Consider the following 21139-nt stretch of genomic DNA (forward strand, 5'->3'; position numbering starts at 1 on the left):
GCGGGGCCAGGCAGGACTGGAGAAACCTTCCAGCTAAAGTTAACAGTTTGAAGTTTATGGTTCAGTTAAGGACATGAAAGCAGTACATGAAGTGACACAGAAATTATTGGAATTCTTAACCTCTGGCATTGCTATTTAATGAATGTGGCACCTAAGAAGTAATAAATTATCTTGTTTCCCCACTTTCCTGTCTCTAGCTGAACTAAAATTCTACCATTTCTAATAGTGGACTCTTTGTTTCTAGTATGTTCTGGTATGATTTCCATATTAGTTTCATATCTTTCTAAAATGGTTTAAATGTGACTTTGCTTTGTTTTATGTGGTATATAAATTAGTTCCTCTGAGGATCCTCAGTTTTTGAGCCAATTCATTCCCATACATTTGATTTTAGTTGACATGATCAGAATGTGGTACTTTATATAACTATATTTGTAGTATCTTATGATTTATATATAAATATATAATTTGTAACTATGTATATGGGTATATTACATATTAAATAATTTTCCAAAGGTAGTACTACAACTAAGTAAATGTCAGAGACATTTGGCTTAACTCTAACAAATCTAGTTTTAGATCCAATATTGATAATGCTACAGCATTCCTAAAATGAAATTAAAGTATGTGCATGTGCATGTGTGTGTGCATATGTGTGTGTGTGAGAGAGAAAGAGAGTGAGAGATAGAGAGGCAGAAAAAGAGACAGGCAGAAAGAGAGACATAGGTACAGAGATACAGAGACAGACAGACATAGACAGACTAGAAGAGATATGACAATGCATTATGATAAAAATATATCTTAGATTCTAAGACTGGAACTTTTGATTGACTGAGTTAATATAATTTGGGTTCAATTCATACTTAACACTGCTCTCCTGCTGTGTACTCAGTCTGTTTATTTAACGTGCCTTTAAGAGAACAATAAAACAGCCAACATTACTTGACTTAGATTTCTCATATATCAATATTTATCAAATCAGGAAATACATAGCTATAATTTTTAGTTATATACTCTTCCATTCCCCTTACCCAGAGAGCAATGTTTGTATGTGTGATAACCATTTGCTGAAAACAACAAGTAGGATGAAAATAACATTATATAATGAATACCCACCATAAATATTGGACATAGCATAGGGATATTGTTTGATAGCATTTGTTTGTTAAATGAATCAGCTGGGGTCAGTTAGAGTCAGCAACATAATCATTTATAAACCTCTATTAAAAGTTTCTATAAAGTATCCCATTCCTTCCGCATATAATGCTTTTTGTGCTGTTCAACAATAGAAAGAGAAAAGACCTTGGTTAGGGATATAGAGAGAGGAATGGGCAGAAATATATTCAAGACAGAATTCAGACACTCACAGATTCAGACTCATACAACAGACAGATAGGGATGATGGAAGATATAGGGAGACAGGAGTAGAGAATTTAAATCTGAGCTTGCTCTTGGTTAAATGACACCAAGGAGAAGCTTTTGATTTCTTTTGTCCAATGCAAAACCTACATATTATTGGAGATTCTGAGTTTATCATTTGAAAGCAATGCAGAAAGAGAATTGCACTATCTATCCTAATTTCACCTGGAAGTCAAACTTCCTGCCATAGTCTCATGAGAGGTTGGATTGACATGCTAAGCAATTATACGTAGGTCAAACTAACATACAGGTATCAATTTTATGAATCTGGAATCTCCTTTTGTTAGCACACCCTTCTCTAGCTTATATTTGTATTATAAGCTCATTTGTGTATGAAATTTTTATATGTCCTTAACTACTATATTTATTCTAGCATACATAAGATATTAAAATATTCTTATTACTTGGCTTAATAACTCTGTTCATTATTTATTTTAAAAGTGAATGAGTACATTTATTAACTTAAATATTTTCCCTTAAGATTAAACATAATGCAAATAAACAAGTATTAACACTTTATATCATTAATTGGAAGTATATAACTTGAAATAAAATTGATTTTTCATTGTATATATTCACTTAAAATATTAGCTGAACACAATTGGATTTGATAATTTAGTTTTAAAGAATATTTAAAATCTTTTTCTATTAACCCTCAGAATTGAAAAAGAAGACATTAAGATTATTTTTATGATAGCTGTTTAGTACACATTCAACACAATTTATAGAATGATTATAAACATATTTGATTTAAATATTTAGATATTTACTTGGATTTAAATATTTAGATATCTCGATAGAAGGAGACATTATGGTGTAAAGGAGAAACTTGGTGCTAGAGAAATTCCCAGGAATCCAAAAGGACGACCCCAGATTAGATAGACTATTAGCAATAGTGGAGAGGGTACCTCAACTGGCCTACTCCAGTAATTAGATTGGTGAACACCCTAACTGTTGTCATAGAGCCTTCATCCAGTAACTGATAGAAACAGATGCAGAGATCCACAGCCAAGCACCAGGCTGAGCTCTGAGAGTCCAGTCAAAGAGAAGGAAGTGGTGTTTTATGAGCAATGAGGGTCAAGATAACGACGGGGAGATCTACAGAGACAACTGAACCAAGCTTGTAGGGACTCACGAACTTTAGATCAACAGCTGTGGAACCTGCCTGTGAACAGACTAGGCCCTCTGCATATGCAAGACAGTGTACCTTGATTTGTTTAAGGGGGCTCCTAGGCAGTAGGATCAGAATCCATTCCTGGTGCATGAGCTGGGTTTTTTGAGCCCACTACCTATGGTGGGACACCTCGCACAGCTTTGAGGCTGGGGGAGTGGCTTGGACCTGCCTCAACTGCATGTACCAGGATTTACTGACTCCCCATGGGAGGCCTTACCCTTTTGGAGGAGGGGATAAGGGGAGTTGGTGGAGGGAAGCTGGGAGGGGAGCAGGATGAGGGATGAGAGGGGGATCTGTAGTTGGCATGTAAAATGAATAAAAAAACTTAAAGGAAAAAATAATGACAAACACCAGTGAGAATACAGATAAAAGTGCCACGCTTATACACTGCTGGTGAGAGTGTAAACTAGTCCAGAATGTGCTAGCCAGTATGGAGATCCCTGAAAAAGCTATAAATACATCTATCTTATGACTCAGCTATACCACTCCTGGATATTTGTGCAAAATTAAAAAAAAATCACAGAAATACTTGCACATCGATGTTTATTGCACCACTGCCTATCAGCTAAGGAATGGAAAATGTCATTTATATACAATGGAACTCATTTCAGCATAAAGAGGAAATTATGTCATTCTAAGTAAAATGGGTACAATTGGAGATAATTACATTAAGCACACTAAGTCAGTCTCAGAAGGAAAAGGCTGCATGTATTCTCTCACCTCTGGGTCCCAGACTCAATAGGTACATTAAATGCTGTATGTGGAGTGGTATGAAAGTAGAAGCAAAACTGTTTGGAAACAAAGGAGATGAATGGAAAACTGGAGGTGTGAGAAATGTGAAGATATTGAGGGATGGAGGGGATAAGCTCAAAGTACATTACATACTTGCATGAAAAGGGCCTAACATAAACCTGTATAATAAAATTAATTATTCAAGTAAGAGATTATTTAAATATATTTTTCTATTAATCCTCAGAATTGAAAAAAGACATTAAGGTTATTTTCATGATAGTTATTTAGTATACATTCAACACAACTTATAGACTGATTATAAATATATTTGATTTAAATATTTTATATTTATTTACATATTTATTTATTTATTTATTGTTTGTGCTCACACATATGCGAGTATGAAGGTTCGAAGATACCTTGCAGGAGTCAGTTCTCTCCTTGTACCATTGTGGGTCCTGAGGATTAAACTAAGGTCATCAGGTTTGGTAGCAAGTGCCTTTTACAGCTGAGTCATCTCATCAGCCCTCTAATTGCATTTTATAGGTAAGATGTGTTATATATAAGTTATTCTTTTGATGATTCTGAGATTCTTTAGAATATTAAAGAGAATTTCTAGTATTTAATAAATATTTCAGGTCCCTTATTAACTGTATGCTATTAAAATGAATCATGAGATTTATATCTAAAAGAGTGCACGGCATTATGAAACTTAAGTTGATAAATTTTCCCCATTTGTTTAGCCAAGCACCAGTCTAGACCTGTGAAGGTATGTTTATGTGTCGTTAATATTTTAGTAAAGCAGATTACATCCCATAGTGGAGATAATCATAATCCCATCAACTGCAGTCCTTAAGAGGGAAGGCTGAAGTCCCCAGGAGTGAAAGGAACTCTGCCTCCAGATTTCCATTGAAATCCAGCATCAACACTTCCCATGCCTTTGCCTTGCCAGCTTGTCCTATGTACTTTGAACTTGTCTGCTCCTACAATTCTGTAAATCAGTGCTTCAGAATTTCTTTCCTTGTCTTCTTCTCCCCAGTTACCTACCCTCCTCTCTCCCTCCCTCCCCCTCTCTTTTTTTCTCTCTCCTCTTGCACACAAACACACATGAACACACTATCACACACTATATAAGCTCTATTTATCTGGAACAATTCACTATAACTAGCAATTAACACTGAAAGAAAAGGCTGGAGAAATGGCTCTGCAGTTAAGAACAATTTATTCTTATACAGAGGGTTAGATTTTGGTTCCCAGCCCCTACATGGTGCCTCACAACTTCCTGTAACTCCAGTTCTAGGTAATCTGATACCCTCTTCTGAACTTCTCTTGCACTACAATGCATGTGCACATAACCATACACAAATGAACATGCATACAAATTAATAATTTTAAAATCTTTAAAAACTAATGTTGAAAGAAAATAAATATTACTATCACTACTGCTATTACTACTACTACTGTTCCTACTAAATAGGAATGAAAAGACTTTTCTCTTTTTAAATAAGTGATGACAGTGGCAAGGGTACAGAAATACTGCTTCCCACTGTTACACTCAGAAAATAAGAACATTTGTTTAATCGTTTAGTTACTCTGCCTTTGTCCAAACAAGGATTCATAGATTTATTGTTGCTGCTCATCTAGGTCATAATATGCTTTGACCCATATACTTTGGCACAATGTGCTGTCTTTCCACAGACTCAAAACAATGGGGGTGATGAGTCCAAACCATCCTGTTTGGTTAAGAGGCATGGACACTCAATAATTTATGATATTGAAGATATTGTCTCTTTTGCAGTGTGTATTTCTGGCTTCTTTATCAAAACCCAGGTGTTTATAGGTGTGTGGATTTATGTCCAGGTCTTCATTAGATTCTATTAATCAACATGCTGGGTAAACTGGATGGCTGTATGTAAGAGAATCCAAATAGATCCATACTTATTACCCTGTACAAAACTCAACTCCAAATGGATGAAATATTTCAACATAAAACCAGATACACTGTATATGACAGAAAAAGTGGGCAATATCCTTGAACTCATTTGGTACAGAAAAAGAATTTCTAAACAGAAAACTGTTACCACAGTTACTAAGATCAAAAAAATTCATAAATGGGACATCATGAAATTGAAAAGCTTCTAAACACTAAAGGACATTATCATTAGGATAAAGGGGCAGTCTATAGAAAGGGAAAGTATTTTTATCAACTGCAAATCTGATAGAGTGCTAATATCCAAAATATATAAATAAGAACTCGTACAGATATCAAGAAAACAAATAATCCGATTAAAAAATGGGGTACAGATCTAAACAGAAAAAAAAACAGAAGGGAAAAAAACAATGGATGAAAAAAACTAAGAAATGCTTAACATCTTCGATCATCAGGGCTAGGCAAATCAAAGCTGCTTTGATATTTCACCATATACCTGTCAGATTGGCTAAGATCCACAAAACAAATGAAAGCTTATGCTGGCAAGGATGGACTGCAAACCTATACAACCACTATGGAAAGCAACATGGCAGTTTCTCAAGAAGATATTACTCAATCTACCTCAAGATACAATTATATCATTCTTGGGCACATACCTAAAGGACACTTCATTATACCACAGAGACTCAGCCATGTTTATTGCTGCCCTATTCCTATTAGCCAGAAACAACCTAGATATCACTAAACAGATGAATAAATAAAATGTAGTACATTTACAAAATGGAATACAAATAAGTTGTTAAAGATAATGAAATCATGAAATTAACAGGTAAATAGATGGAACTAGAAAAAAAAATCACCTTAAGTGAGGTAATCTAGTCCCTGAAAGACAAATATAGTATATATTTGCTTGTGGATATTAGCCGTAGAATCTACAATAAGCAAGCTACAATACATAGAACCACAGAGGTTAGGTATAACACAAGGCACTGGGTGGTGGTGGTGACTACATCTCCCCATGAAGAGGAAGGAGAATTCATAGTTAAAGATGAATGGATGACAGGAACTGAAGGATCAAGCAAGGAGAAAGAGGAATAGGGGGACAAGGGAGGACATACAGCGTGAGATAGCTGAAATTAAGGGCCATATGAGTAGTGGTATGGAAAGCTAATATAGTAGAAACTTCCTAAAATATATTCCTAACATCTCTTCTTAACATATATGAAGTTGATTTAAATGAAGTCTTGAAATAAAAGGCAGACAGAGCCCCAACCGGACTTCTCTTGTTAGCAAATAAAGTTTCCAGTACTTGGAATGGGTTATATCTAACTGAATTGTTGGCCAAAGTAGTCCCTTGGCAACCCCCAAACAAGCCATGCTGTTGCCATGGCTGTAGGTCTATCTTCACAAACTGAAGGCAAGGATTGCAGAAGACAATACCTACACAACTCACTGAAAATGGAGAAGTCCATCTGGTGCCTATATAGGACATTCACCCATAGAAACTAGTATTCTTGGTATTGAAAGGTACTCTGCATGCTACCAAAGGAGAAATGCAAACATAATCCCAGCTACAAACCCTTTAATCTACAATGGTTTCCTGGCTGCAAGATACTCTGGTGCAATAGTAGCACAAAGCTTGTGGGTAACCATCCAATATCTGTTTTGATTTAAGGCCCACACCATGAGATGTGACCTGACACTGCTTGGGTGATCAAGAACCTGAGACTAGAGATCCCACAATCTAGAGGAAATCCAAATGCTGCTCTTCTATGTAGCAATAAAATGACTTTAATGCCATTTTGCAACATTCATAGACCAGTGCCTTACTCAGCCATTATCAGAGAAGCTTCCTCCTGCAGCAGATAGGAAGAAATACAGACTCCCACCCACACAACATGCAGAGTAAAAGACCTCGGAACACTCAGACATAAATTGGATATCTCCACTAAATCTCTCCTCTCAGGTCTCTGGGACCCCTACATAAGAGGATGCAGAAAGAATGTAAGGACCCAAGTGGATGGAGGACACCACAGAAACAAGGTCTTCTAAATGCAACACGAACTCACAGAGACAGAGGCAACATGCACAGGGCTAGCATGGGCCTGCTCCAGATGGGGTCCTAGAGCTGAAAGGGGAAGTGGACACTTGCCACACCCCTATACTTGAAGCAATCTCCAGTTGATAACCACTTGCAAATAAAAACTTAGTTTTCTCTAAGGAAGATTCCCTGGGGAAACAAACTACTGTTAAGAACAGGCTGCATGCCCAGTAGTAGATACATGGCCAACAGAAAACAAATTCAACAGCATCTTTGGAGTTTCTTGTCTCATAATGATGTGTCAGGTTCTTTTTATATATAAAATTTCTACAGAACCCTTGCATATATATTATGGCTTCCAGTTTTGTGTTTTTTTATGGGATTCCTGAGTGTGGGAATGAGTATAACTCTGCATCTATATCTGTTTTACGTGCCTTTTATTGGGCTCAATTATTTGTTATTTGTTTTGTCCTATTATGATTTGTTCATTTTTGTTTTTTCTCATTATATTTTATTTTATCATTATCCCTTAGATCAGTGGTTCTCTACCTTCCTAATGCTGCTACCCTTTAATACAGTTCCTCATGTTGTGGTGACCCCTACCCCAAAATTATTTTGTTGCTATTTCATAACTGTAATTTTGCTACTGTTATGAATTGTAATGTAAATATCTGACATGCAGAATATCTGCTGTGTGGTCCTCAGAGGGTCATGGCCCACAGGTTGAGAACAATTCCCTTAGGATACTTATTTGGTTTCTAATGAGAGATAGAAATGTGATGGATCTGGATGGGATGGGAGGCAGGGAGGAACTGGTGGAAGTATAGGCAGTGAAAACCATAATCAGAATTTATCATAGGAAATAAGATTATATTTTAAATAAATGAAAAATTAAGGAAGGCAACCACAAATTAATAAATGGAAAAGTCATTAAGAAAAAATGGTGTTTTTGTATAAAATCTATTCAGTATAAAGAAATCTATTGTATTTAAATTCTTATGAAAATAATTATTAAATTTGTTTTTATTGGGTATTCATTTTTACTTCTGTAAAGTATTTTTATATAACACACATATATAAGAGCAAGTGGACTATTAGATCCAGAAGGCAAGTGGTTCACTCTGTTTTTCCTGGTAGGCTCTTCTCTATATTATTCACTCGTCATTCAGTACCCTGTCACTGTGCAAGCTATTCCAGGTAATTTCTAAACCACCCCACTGCCACTGTTCTCTTATGGCCTGCACTACACACAATTCTATCTCTACAAATTCAACTCTTATGCCATCACTATCACAGCTTTTAGTATTAATACTTCCGTCATTCCTTTCTTCAATATTCTATTCTCTTCGGTATCTTGATTTTCAAAGTCATATTCATTACTAGAGTAAATATAACTTTCTCTTAGAAAAAATTCAGAAGCCCTGTCACTCAGAGCCCAAAGTCCCTTTTTCTTGCTGTTTCTCAGTCTGTAATGTTGCTCTACTTTGGTATTTTTCTTAGACTGCCTTGCCAGTGCATGCTTGTCCAAGTACCAACATTTGATCACAAAGCTCTTTTAAGAAAAAGACAGAAGCTTCTTTCTCTCTTTATCCTCTCTATAGCCTCTGATTTACCTGGCACCAAGTAAACATTCAAATGTTTCCTGAACTGAACTGTACTCTGGTTGCCAGGACCTCCTGGTGGGTATAAATTTTGAAAGTTCCATGTAGCTACAACAGATTGACAGCAGGTGTTCCATGTCAAAAGAAGAAAATTTATATGGTAGACTACACTATTTCTAAAATAAGCAAACCTTTAATAGGAAATACCTGGGAAGAAAATATTGACTAGCATTTCATAAACAATAGAGATTCTTTAAAAATATATATGGAATAACACAGACTTTATTTTGCCACAAAGGATTTGATGCATTTGGTTGTAGCAATGAATGATGGGTTGAAAAATCTTCTATAAAACTGTCTGTTAATTCAAACAATTCCTGAGAGAGTATTTTCAATTCTCATTCAGTGAATATTCTCCCATATGCTGTCCTCTGGATGAGGTCTTTAAGCAATGTAATGTGAATTCTTTCTCTTAAAATGTATATGATGTTACCAAATTTATCAGAGAATTCTGGACTGATATGAAAAGTTATAGCTGAAAAATAACTCTAAAGAAACAACTCTTTCTGAAGACTTATGTACTGTTTCAGTAGTCCTCCTGGTTTGGTTGACTCAAGGCCTTGCACTATACTACTCAAATCCCTTCAAGCTGCCACTCTAAGAACTTTCTCTCCCCATGATGGTCCATTTTGAGTATCTAGAATGTGCTGTATATTAATATTAGAAAAGTAACCCAACTGCTTTTTAATTAGGATAATTTCTATTTATGTTGATTCATATCTTTTTTTCCTCACAGTGTAAATATAAGTACAATTATGAACAAGAGAAAGGGGAATCACGGTTTTCCAAGTCTTGAGGATGATCTCAAATGAATTAATCCTATGTAAATGGCTAAGATGCAGTCTGATCCAGACCAGAAGACAATACATGAGAATACAAAGACCAGCTACCACACTCTTGCCAACATGCTAAGTCACAGCTGTCAACGATGTCCTAGTCAATGTTATCACCTAACTAGATGTACCTGTTTCACAAGCGCCCATTTTTCTGGCTATAATGAATGTGAAGCTGACGAGCAATATGAACCACAAGCAGAGAAGGGTAAGAGTGTTTTCTAGCTGTTGCATGGCTGGGTCTCCAGGAAGGGAGTTCATACTCCTATATATCACATTTTTGAGTGTAAATTGGTGAGGTAAAGGAGGATTTGTCTCTTCTACATATAGGAAAAATATAAGCAAGACCACAATGAGTGGTATTAAGTAAGGACTTGGCTGGATCCCAAATCATTCTCTATAAGTGGAGAAAGCAAAGAAAGTAGCCAAAATGGCAGTAGTCAGAAGTACCTCCAGAACCTAGCAGTTTTCAGTTTAACAATCTGATTCCATGGATGTGATGCACATACTATGAATAAGGTGGAGAGAAAAGTACACTTCTATGTTACTCCCAAGTGAGGAAAGGTTGACAGTTTCTGACTCTCATTTTGGATACTGAATTCAAGCCCAAATCTTCAGCAAAGTAGTAAATAATTTCAGAGCACTGCCAAGTACCATGTTTCAATATTCATCTTTCTAACAGCTTTTCCTTGTCTTTGCAATCAGGTTAGAAATGGCTTTTTAAAAAATCATTATTTGAGAGCTTTATATGTGTTTTTTTAAAATCATATTTACTCCCTTCTTCCAAATGTTTCTAGATTCACCCCTTCCCCACTGATCCATCCTATTTTGGGTCCTATTTAAAAAAATTTCTTTGAGACCAATTTTTGCTGCTCAGATATTGTTGGATGTGCGGTCTTATATATGTGGTCTTACATGGTAAACTTACTCTTAGAGAAAACTGACTCTTCATCTCCTAGTAGCTAACGATTCCCAATAGTGCCATGGATAGGGGTGGGTTGTATGCCTAACTCTGCTAGTTGGCTTGTGCTTACACAGGATTTCTACATGTTGTTCCAACTGCTGTACGTTTATACATGAAGCTGCTCTGCTGTGACAAAAAAAATGTTTCCTTGTAATTATCTACTGTTATCTTTCCACCCCATCTCCCCCTAGTGGTCTCTGAACTTTGGGTTGGGGAGGAAGGTATAGAATACATGCTTCTGTTGGGGCTGGACATTCTATAGTCTCTTATTCTCTGAACCTAGGTCAATTGTGGGCCAGCATGTTAATCAACACCTACTACAAATACAAGCTCTTCAGATGAGAGTTGAGAAATGTGCTGATGTATTGCTATAACAAAAAGTCATTAGAAGTTCACTTAACACCATGCCCATTTAGCAGAATAATGGTAGTGGGGTCTCCATTAGGACATATGGACTGTCTAACTATAGGTAGTTATCCTGATTATGGTTCCAGGTATGGGTTTCATCTGGTAGAAGTGGTCTTAAATCCAAGCTGAAAATGGATGGTTACTCTCATGATGTTTGTGCCACTATAGTATCCTGGGCATGTCTTGCCAGGTCAGTCATTATTGTAGGTCAAAGGGTTTATAGAATGTAAGACTGGTGATTACTTTTCTCCTCCAGTAGCATGCGTAGCATCTTTCAGCACTGTGGAAATTAAGCCATTGAGGATGAATGTCCATATCAGCTTGATTTTTCCATGTTCTATGATTTAAATATATGGTGTCTTCATCAACAAGGTCTTACAGACAACAGAGATTCATACAACTATTATTTGCCTCAGACTTCATCATCTAAGAGAATCATTTCTTAGGGAAGAAATTCCATTAGGAAAAGTTCTCTTTCAAACACATAATCCTTCCTATTCTTTGACTAGCTAGCCTTTCCTTTTGAAAAAAATATTTTTATTCCTGTTCAATTTCATAATATACATAATGTACTTTAAATTATATTTATTCTCACTATTAAATGATACCATTTCTACTCAAACTGAGCAGCCTACTTATTCCCCAAAAGTCCCTTTCCTAGTTTCAGGACTTTTCTAATTCACTGTTTAATTAGGCTTCCTTATATGAGCATAGGCAGGAGTTTATTTACTTGGAGACTGGGCAACTTTCTAGTCACTATCCCACTAAATAAAATTAGTCCTCTTCCCTCAGCTACAATTTACTGCTGATAATTTTTCAAGGAGGGGTGAGATATGGTAAGTTCCTCTGCCACTGTGATGAAATATTGGCTAACCAGCTTTTTTAGTTTTACCTATTAAAAACCTTAATGTCATATAGACATGGGCTTGACTTATAATTCAATTTTATAGAAAAGGAAACTGAGGTCAGAAATTTATAGAGATTAGTCTTTTTTATCCAAGATAACAAAGCCAAATGGCCAATCTAGGCAGCTTGCTCTAAAAATCTTGTATGTGCTTTTGTTATGGAATGTGATGGCTTCAGGATGGTAGTGGTAGGGATTATGGAAGAAAAAGCTACAAATACAAATGTTAGGAGAATAACATTGGCCAGTATTAGTTGTGAAATGAACAGAATAATAAAGCAGGATCTTTCTTTCCATATCCTCTGCACTGCTATGCAAGGTATCGTGGTGTATATTATGCTTTGCAATATTAATGGGCACGGACAAGAATTTTGCATAATTCAGATACCTCTGGGGAAGCAACGTCAAATCGTTCTTATTTTATGTGCTTTTGGTCCCTTGACCCAGTCCCTTTGAAGAAGAAAATGACCAGGAATGGTTGGCAAATTCAGCAGCGAAAGAACCGGAGAAAAAATAAGCAATCTGAACACCTAATGTCTCATCTGAACTCACTTATAAGGAAATTTACCTTTGCACTTACAGTAAAATATGAGTATGACCAATATAATAAAACATATTGTTATTTCGTAGGCTTAATTATTGAGGTCTATTACGACCAGTGAGAAAAATGCTTATTCACTGGGTTTGCTCTTGATGAAATCTTATAACCACATATATATTCTCCAAACTGTGCAGTGCTATGAGCTGGGATTTACCAAGTAGGGAAATGTTTCAATATAGTATCATATGTATTAAATATTTCCTCTACTTAAATGATTATTTTTAAGAATTTCTAGAAGGTATAGGGCAATAAAAAGGAAAATCAAAACCATTAATGGACAAATACAACTTTATGAGCAAATATTTTATTCCTAACCTATCCTTTAAAACCAAATTTATATGAAGAAAAAAATATATTTTGAGCAGTAATGTAACTTTGTAGTTATTGATTTTCCATCCTATTTCAAAGATTTGAAAGAGGGAGATAAATTAGAACACAGCAGGGCTACAAATGACATTGTTTAGACAAACATATCTTGCCAGCATTATCCTAGCAGCAGCATTAGCAACTGTATGAATGAATGTTCAGAAGTCAGATTCCAGGTTATGCTTTAATAACCAGCATGACATGTTTCAACAGACTATTTAAATTAGAATTGGTCCCTTATGCTGCAATTATTTATAAAGGTCTCATTCCTAAGAGACAAAGGCTTAGAAAAACAGTTATTCCAATCACTTGATATTGGCAGAGAAACACGCACCTGCCCTCCAGTCACTCAATTGTAATCCATATCATGAAAAAAATGTAAACACAACAGAGGAAAAAATATTGCAAGGCATAATGGAAAATCCGTATCTGACGTTGAACAGATATAGCAAAATATATTAATCCTAATTTTCTCTTAGGGAAAGGAATTTAGTTCTCATTAGCAAAATAACAAATGACTAAGAGTCTGGTCAGATTTGCATAAATATCTTTACCAAATTTTTATATTTTTTCAGGCAAGAAACAAAGCAGTTGCATATTAAGATTTACTTTTTTGACCTGGTATATTGCAACCTGGTAGAGAACTATTAGGTTCCACTTTTGGGGAAGGAAAGTTCTGATCTATCAATTGAACAACACACTGTTGGCCATCACATTATTCTTGTCATGCTGGATACACAAATGACACCTTGAAATCTAATGTAGAACAATAGAACCAATCATTGTTCTTCTTTTTCCAAATTAGTGGTAGGAGAAACGGCCTAGTTTCTTTCCAAATCTGTTTCTCTTCTTCCTGGGCTCAATACTGGTACTACTTTCACACTGTCTTTACAGACATGGGCTCATGTCACATGACACATAAACAGGTTATAAAAATGAATGCATACTACTTTTAGGGTTGGCTCATGATGAATTCTCATGATCACTACTCATTTCATATCTGCCTGTTAAATATCAATGATGTTCTGGATACAAAAAGATGGAACAAATTTGTGTTTTCAGATGATTTCATAGATAGTATTTTGGGACTGTAACAGAATAAACAAGTAAACTTCTATTATAGAAATCCAGCAAGATGTGAGAGCTTACTAGTCACAGGGGTTAATGTTGTTCACCTGGTACATTGGTTTGTATACAAATTCATAGTTTGAACAACGATCAGAATTTAGATTTCCCAACTGTGACAAGGCTATTTAAATTAACACCACTACAAATGAAAGAGACAGTGTCTCTAGGAAGTGAATCAAGCCATACATAACTACAGAACATAAATATATTTAGTTCTACTGATCATATTACAAACAACAACAAAAAAGAAGTAATAAAGTACTCAAAGGAACAGGCTGTCAAATTATAAGGACACTTGTAAATTCTAAGCCATGCTTTTTGTTTCAAAAGCTTGAACAATCTGAGTAACTTGGAACCAATTACTTATATACCAAAAAGATACTATGAAATTGCATAAAGTGACTTTGTAAAGACTTGATATGTACATACACATTATCTGATACTTATAAGATACCTAGTAAATGATAGCTATTAGAGGGACACTGCAGACAGACCTAACAGATGGTTTAGGAAAAAAGTGTCAGCTTGGCCCAACAAGCAAGACTATGAGAGAGAGATTGGTATCTCCTTGAACATCATCTCAGATTGATGATAATGAAGGAGACAATAACCCTCCACACTATGTTCAGCACATTCACCATGCAGTGCCTTGAGACTACATAAGCCCTAACTTCATGAAATTCATAAATTTTCAATTCATTGGAATTATATTCAGTTATTAGATTACTTTATATACTCAAAATATTCTTCAGTACAATAGCTATCATATACAAGTATTTTCTATACTTTGGGCTGTTACTTGGTGTTTCATGCATCTGACCTTAACTTTCACTGGCCCGTTAAAAGACTTACTTCGATCAGTAATAACTGTTCTAGCTTCCTGATTGCTGGTTTTGTTTTTCAAATTCTGAGCAGCAGTAATGAGTTCTTCCAACTGGGGACGTCTCTGTTCCAAATCTTGTAGTGTTGCCTGAAAGAAGAAAATATCTGTTACATTGGGAGGTCTCTGGTATTGTATATTCCTTTTATACAGCATAAAGGAAAAGTGTTATTTTCAAATCAGCCAAAACACTTCTAGAAATCAAAAGATGTAACAGGATATGAATCTCCAGTTTGTAAGTCTTCATGGAAAATAACTGAATGTGAAATGTGTTTCATTCTTAGATACAAGATGATTTCAAATGAAAATCTTATTAGAGACTTGTCTCTCTACCTAAGAACCAAGATGGAGTAATTTCAGAGCATCTGGGTTTGTGTAAATAAACTTCTAAGAAATGTAATTTTGATTCATGACAATGTATTTTAAAAGAGTTGGTTACATTTGTAATCTCTTCAACCTGCAGAATTAACATGAATATGTATTTTAGAAACAGAAAAATCTCATATATCATTTAAGATATATTATTTAATTTAATTTCTTTGTACCTGAAATTCATTACATACAAAATGAGATTGTGATATATATGAACTGCAGAAAGTTTCCTTAAAATTGCCTATCCATAAAAATCATCAAACTTTGTGGTTTTCCCCATCATGATCTTGACCTCACTTGCTCCTGTGACCCCTCCTCCCTCTCTTCAACTGAAGTCTAGGAACTCAGCCCAGTGCTTGGTTGTGGATCACTGAATCTGCTTCCATCAGTTACTAGATGTGGGTTCTATGATGACAATTAGGGTAGTCAATGATCTGATTATAGGGGAAGGTAAGTTCAGGCACCCTCTCCATTATTGCTAGGAGTCTTAGATGGTGTCATCCTTGTGGATTCCTGAGGAATGGATGGTAGATGGGATGGGGTGAGGTGGGGGGGAGGAGAAAGGGAGGGAGGGAGAACTGGGATTGGTATGTAAAATTAAAAAAAAAAACTTTTTTAAAATAAAAAGAAATCACCAAACTTCTTTGATCCATTTCAGACTTAATGAATTAATAAAGAGCTGGTAATACTCATTATTAATAAATTCTGTACTTCACCATATGATTATAAATGTTTGGATAGCATCACTTAAACTCTAGCCCCCGGAGTCTTCCTTTATATAAACATTTTGGTGTATATGTGGTGTATGTGGTAAATGTACACACGTCTGTGCACATGGAGGTCATACATTCAGGTTTCTTCCTCTATCGCTCTCTGCCTTAGTACTTTGAGATAGGGTCTTTCTGAGAATGTATAGCTCATGATTTTCAGATGTACTGGCAACCAGCAAGCCTCAGTGATTCTCTTTTCTTTATCCCCTGGAAGCTGGAATTCTGGGAGCTGGAACCCTGGCAGCTGAAACTGTGGAAGCTGGAACCCTGAATCCCAGAACCCTGAAAGCTGGAATTCTGGAAACTGGAACCCTGGAAGCTGGAATCCTAGAATTGGAATCCTGGAAGCTGGAACCCTGGAGGCTGGAACCCTGGAAGCTGGAATCCCAGAAGTTAGAACTCTGAAAGCTGGAACTCTGGAGGCTGGCATTCTGGAAGCTGGAACCCTGGAAGCTGGAATCCCTGAAGCTAAATCCCTGGAAGCTGGAACCCTAGAAGCTGAAATGCAAACTCTAATCTTCATGGTTGAGCAGTGAGCACTCATAACCACTGAGCCATCTCTGAAACACTTATATAATTAATTTTAATTTAAGAGTGACTTTTGTAAAATCATGTAAAATAAGTTCAACATTAAAAACATTTTAAGTATAAATGTTAATCAGTAATTACTCCCTTTTGCCTTCAAGCATCAATCCCCTCTATTTGCCATCTTAGTCTCTATATCCAATGGGCCAAATCTTAGAAATATGACCAAAATATGTGAAAAATCAGTCTACTTTGTTCTGCTTTTGAAACGTATTAGATTTTACTTTAATTTGGTGAAGTAAACAATAATTTCTATTTATTAACAACCACTCTGACAGATGTTATATGTGCATTTCTTATTTTTTGTTTGCTTTTTTTTTTTTTACCCTAGGTCCCTAGACTATCTATTCTTGGGTTCTTGGTCACCCTAGCAATGTCAAGTATGAGTTTCATGTCACGAAATAGGCCTTCAGTCAAATGAGACATTAGTTACTCCCACAAACTTTGTGCCCGCATCGCACCAGTATATGCTGCAGGCAGCATCAGGGGTTTTGTGGCCATGTTGGTGTTTAGGTTCAGAGTGCCTTCCTGTATCAAAGACACTAGAACATTCAGGGTTATTTTATCTATCCTGTTTTTTGGTGTGTATGTGTGTGTTTCCATATGAATCTGAAAGTTATCCTTTAAAGGTCTATGAAGAATTAAAGATCTGTTGGAATTTGGTGGGGATTGCCTTGAATCTGTAAATTCTTTTGGTAGGAAGACCATTTTTACTATATTATTCCTAATGATCTATGAGCATGGGAGATCTTTCCATCTTTTGATATTTTCTTCAGTGTATTTATTCAAAGACTTAAAGCTCTTGCCATACATGTCTTTCACTTGCTTGGTTAAAGTTGTGCCAAGATATTTTATATTATTTGAGGCTATTGTGAAAGATGTTGCTTCCCTAATTTCTTAGTCCATTTATCATTTGTATATAGGAGAGCTCATTCTTGTAAGTTAATTTTTTATCCAGCTACTTTGCTAAAAGTCCTTATCAGCTGTTGAAACTTCATGATAGAACTTTTAGGGTCACTTATGTATACTATCACATCATCTGCAATTAAAGAGACTTTGACTTCTTCTTTTCCAATAAAAGTGAAGATCTGCAGTTAGCCTACCTGTTTCCCTGGTCAAAGTGGCCTGTGGGCTCCCAGAAAGTGCCTGTTAGAGTTGGGGGTAGGAATAAATCAATGAGTCAGGGGAGGGAGCGTAGGAGGGAAAGATTTGTATGGTCCAATGGAGAGGAGGATAGGGAAGAAAGGAGTCTGCAGCAGATGATCTGCTGCAGAAGAGCTGGGGATGAGACTGGTAGATTGGATTTGGAGAAGCAGAGGGAGAAGTGAAGAGCTACCTGTTAGCTGACCTGCTTCGCAGGCTGGAATGCATCTTTTATTTTTGTTCTCTTAATAATTAAATTAGAAGTTGTCGGACTTTAAATGTATTGCCAATAAAAGTGAAGAGATAAAATTTGGTAGCTAGTAATATTTCTGAACCTTACTTATCTCTTATGCCCTTTGACACCAGATAATTTTCTAAGGATTTTGGTTTTGGAAAGGGCAAATCTGGATCATTTCTTTAGCATTTCCTTTGTGAATAGGTAAGGAGATCAGCTTTCAGATTTAATCTCTGATTTCTTGTAATATTCAAATAGTATGAGAAACTTATTCAAACATTGTACATTTATTTAGAACATTTTTCTTTGTATTTTGAAAAAAAATTGGAGGGGCTAGCTTTTAACAAATCTTCTGCATTTCTAAGTTGTGATTGCTCAGAAGAAAAATCCAATTTTCAGGTTTCTAACTTTTATGGTTTCTTTATATAAAAGTGTGTTTGAAATATGGAACAAATTGCCAAAGACAGCTATTGAAGTAAGTAGCATAAGTAAGTTGGACAGTGCTGAACAAAATTTAAAGTAGGAACAACAATTGCAGATAGATTTTGTAAAATAAGACATATTTCAGAGTTAGAATGTGAAAAGTTGATCATCTGTAACACAGCAAGTTGTAAAGTTGCTTTAGCAAGGTCTCTTCTCAACTGCAGGATTATGGTCAATAGATGATATGCTTTTTAAATGTTACTCCCAAAACTACAGGTAATTTCAAACACTCACCTAGAATTAGATTAAGAAGCAAGTGCATGTAGTTAAAAGGATATAAATCCATGCATTCATTTACTTCTTCAATTATGTTAGTACATTTTTTTTCAAATCCTAGATCTTCTAGGGGCTATGGATGTGGCAGTGAACAAATTTATTTGTTATGGTTGTAGAACTAGTGAAAATTATTTTCAATAACTGAAAAGTTTTGAGAAGTAACCATCAGTTTTTTTATTTCATATTATTTCACTCTTAAATGTTCATACCATTCTTTGCTTTTTACTTGCAGACATATTACTTGATGCTTGCTCTACTCTTGTTTATCTTTAGGATTTTCAAGTTCCTTTGTGAAGTGTGTTGTAAAAGGAACTCCATCAACTTTCACTTGAATTTTCTGAGACTCTAAATTAAACCTGACCACAAGGAACAGCTTTTACTGCTGAAATTAGCAAGCATGTCAATTTAGGCTTAAAACAAGCCATTTTCCTCTCTAATGAACAAAATTCATCTCAGGCTATTGTGAAACCTGTTCTCTAGTTGGGTGATTCTCTAATTCTACTGACAGACAAGTGCTTTGTAAGCACCCAAGAAGATTAGTAATTACATGCTTTAAAGAAACCTCGGAAAAACAGAAAGACCTTCACAACTATAATATAGCTGTATCTTCCTGAGCAAAATCACACATTTTTATTATACCCATAGGTCAAGACACATAAACATCCATTTCAAGAACAATCTGCATAATAATGTATTTTGCTGTGGAATTCGCTAGACACTAATATTCTCCTTTTGAAGTATTTTTATATAGTTGAATAAGAGCATTCTTTGATTTTCTTTATAGAAAAAAGAAAAGATCTAAATAATGAATGCATTCAAGTATTTTTCATTAATATATTATAAAATAATAAAGGACATTTTGTGAGAAACAACACTATAATATAATGTGAATAAAGGTGGTTTTTATTTATTTTCCCTTTATGTATATGTTATTTATTTGTTCCTATAATTTCTTTGACTCAGCAACTTAAATGAATTCCACAGCTTGTCAAATGCAAAGAGTTTTATTTGTCTCCTATAGTACTACCCAAATGTCAGAAAACACTTGATAAAATCATTATTCGAAGTTATCTATCTTCCAAATTCCATTTTGTGCCTGCATCTGCTGTTCTTACCAGATATTACCCTCTAAAATACACTGTGACTCTAATCTCCATCCAGAGTTGAACTCAGGGCGTCTCTATTTTTCACCTTTCTCATTGTAGTCTTACTACTGCTAAACAAGTAGAATGCTAAGTGATCTTATTTATTTCTCTGCTATAAGCCAAGATTTTTTTGCATATTTACATGAACAAAACTAAAGCCATTACATGCTTAACAGTACTTAAGCATTATAAGTTATTGTGTCTACATGGATTCTATCACTATACAAGAAACAAAACACAGGAAAAGGAAGGAACTGATGCTATTTCTAAGGAGATCTAAGGCAGGTATCAGACTTTACTACAAACAGCTTACCCCTTGGAGATGAAAATTCATCATGGATTCCACTAGCTGAGCAAAGGTAGAGGGAAAAAATAACTTCAAATACAAAGTGAATCAGAAGAGTTTAATCCTATTAAATCCCCCCAGGGTTGAGGGAAGTAGTTATAAATAGCAATCCTATAAAAAGGAAGTTAAACACCAAAACTATATATACTATAAAGTAGGTCATTTTAGGTTCTTAGAAAAAAATCTATTACCACACTCCTTTAAAAAGGAATTATACCTGAATAATACTAAAATAGAAAAATCTAGACTGAATTAAATATTTATCTTTTATATATCAAAGGAAAGGTCTTAACACAGGTTTTTTCCTAATTAAAATATCCTTCCTATAGTTTCATTGACAACAAATTCCCATGATGATTTTAAATTGCTGCCATTTTCAAGAAGCAAACAGGATTAAGCTTAACTATGGTGATAAAGATCCTTATGCATTATAGCTTTAAAAATACTCATAAAGACTGGCGGGTAGAACAGTTTGTGGTGCCATGTCATATACGGAAGGTGATAAACATTTGGTTGGGGTAGCTACCGCCCTGTAGCCTTTTTGTAGCTGACAATGCTTTACCTTTATCACATTGAGCACCTTCACTTTGCCGTCTTACCGTCCATGTTGTCAGCTGCTTCTCCAAATAGACTGGCTAAACGCAAATTTGCCTGGGTTGCCCTTCACTTCCTCATTTCTCCCATTTTTAACCAGTTTGAATATTTTCCTATGTGGCACAACTTCCTTACTTATTCTCTAAGTATGA

General features: G+C 35.4%; 1 protein-coding gene across 11 annotated transcripts in view; it reads right to left on the reverse strand.

Annotated features, from left to right (window-relative positions):
- Dmd (dystrophin) overlaps nt 1-21139 on the reverse strand; it is a 2251111-nt gene that overhangs the window by 587456 nt on the left and 1642516 nt on the right. For all 11 annotated transcript variants that reach the window (XM_076562037.1, XM_076562042.1, XM_076562041.1 and 8 more), the window contains one exon: nt 15011-15128. In XM_076562037.1, coding sequence (XP_076418152.1) covers nt 15011-15128 — 118 coding nt within the window. The remainder of the gene's footprint in view (nt 1-15010; nt 15129-21139) is intronic.

Source organism: Peromyscus maniculatus, chromosome X (assembly GCF_049852395.1).
Source record: "Peromyscus maniculatus bairdii isolate BWxNUB_F1_BW_parent chromosome X, HU_Pman_BW_mat_3.1, whole genome shotgun sequence".
Lineage (NCBI taxonomy): Eukaryota > Metazoa > Chordata > Mammalia > Rodentia > Cricetidae > Peromyscus > Peromyscus maniculatus.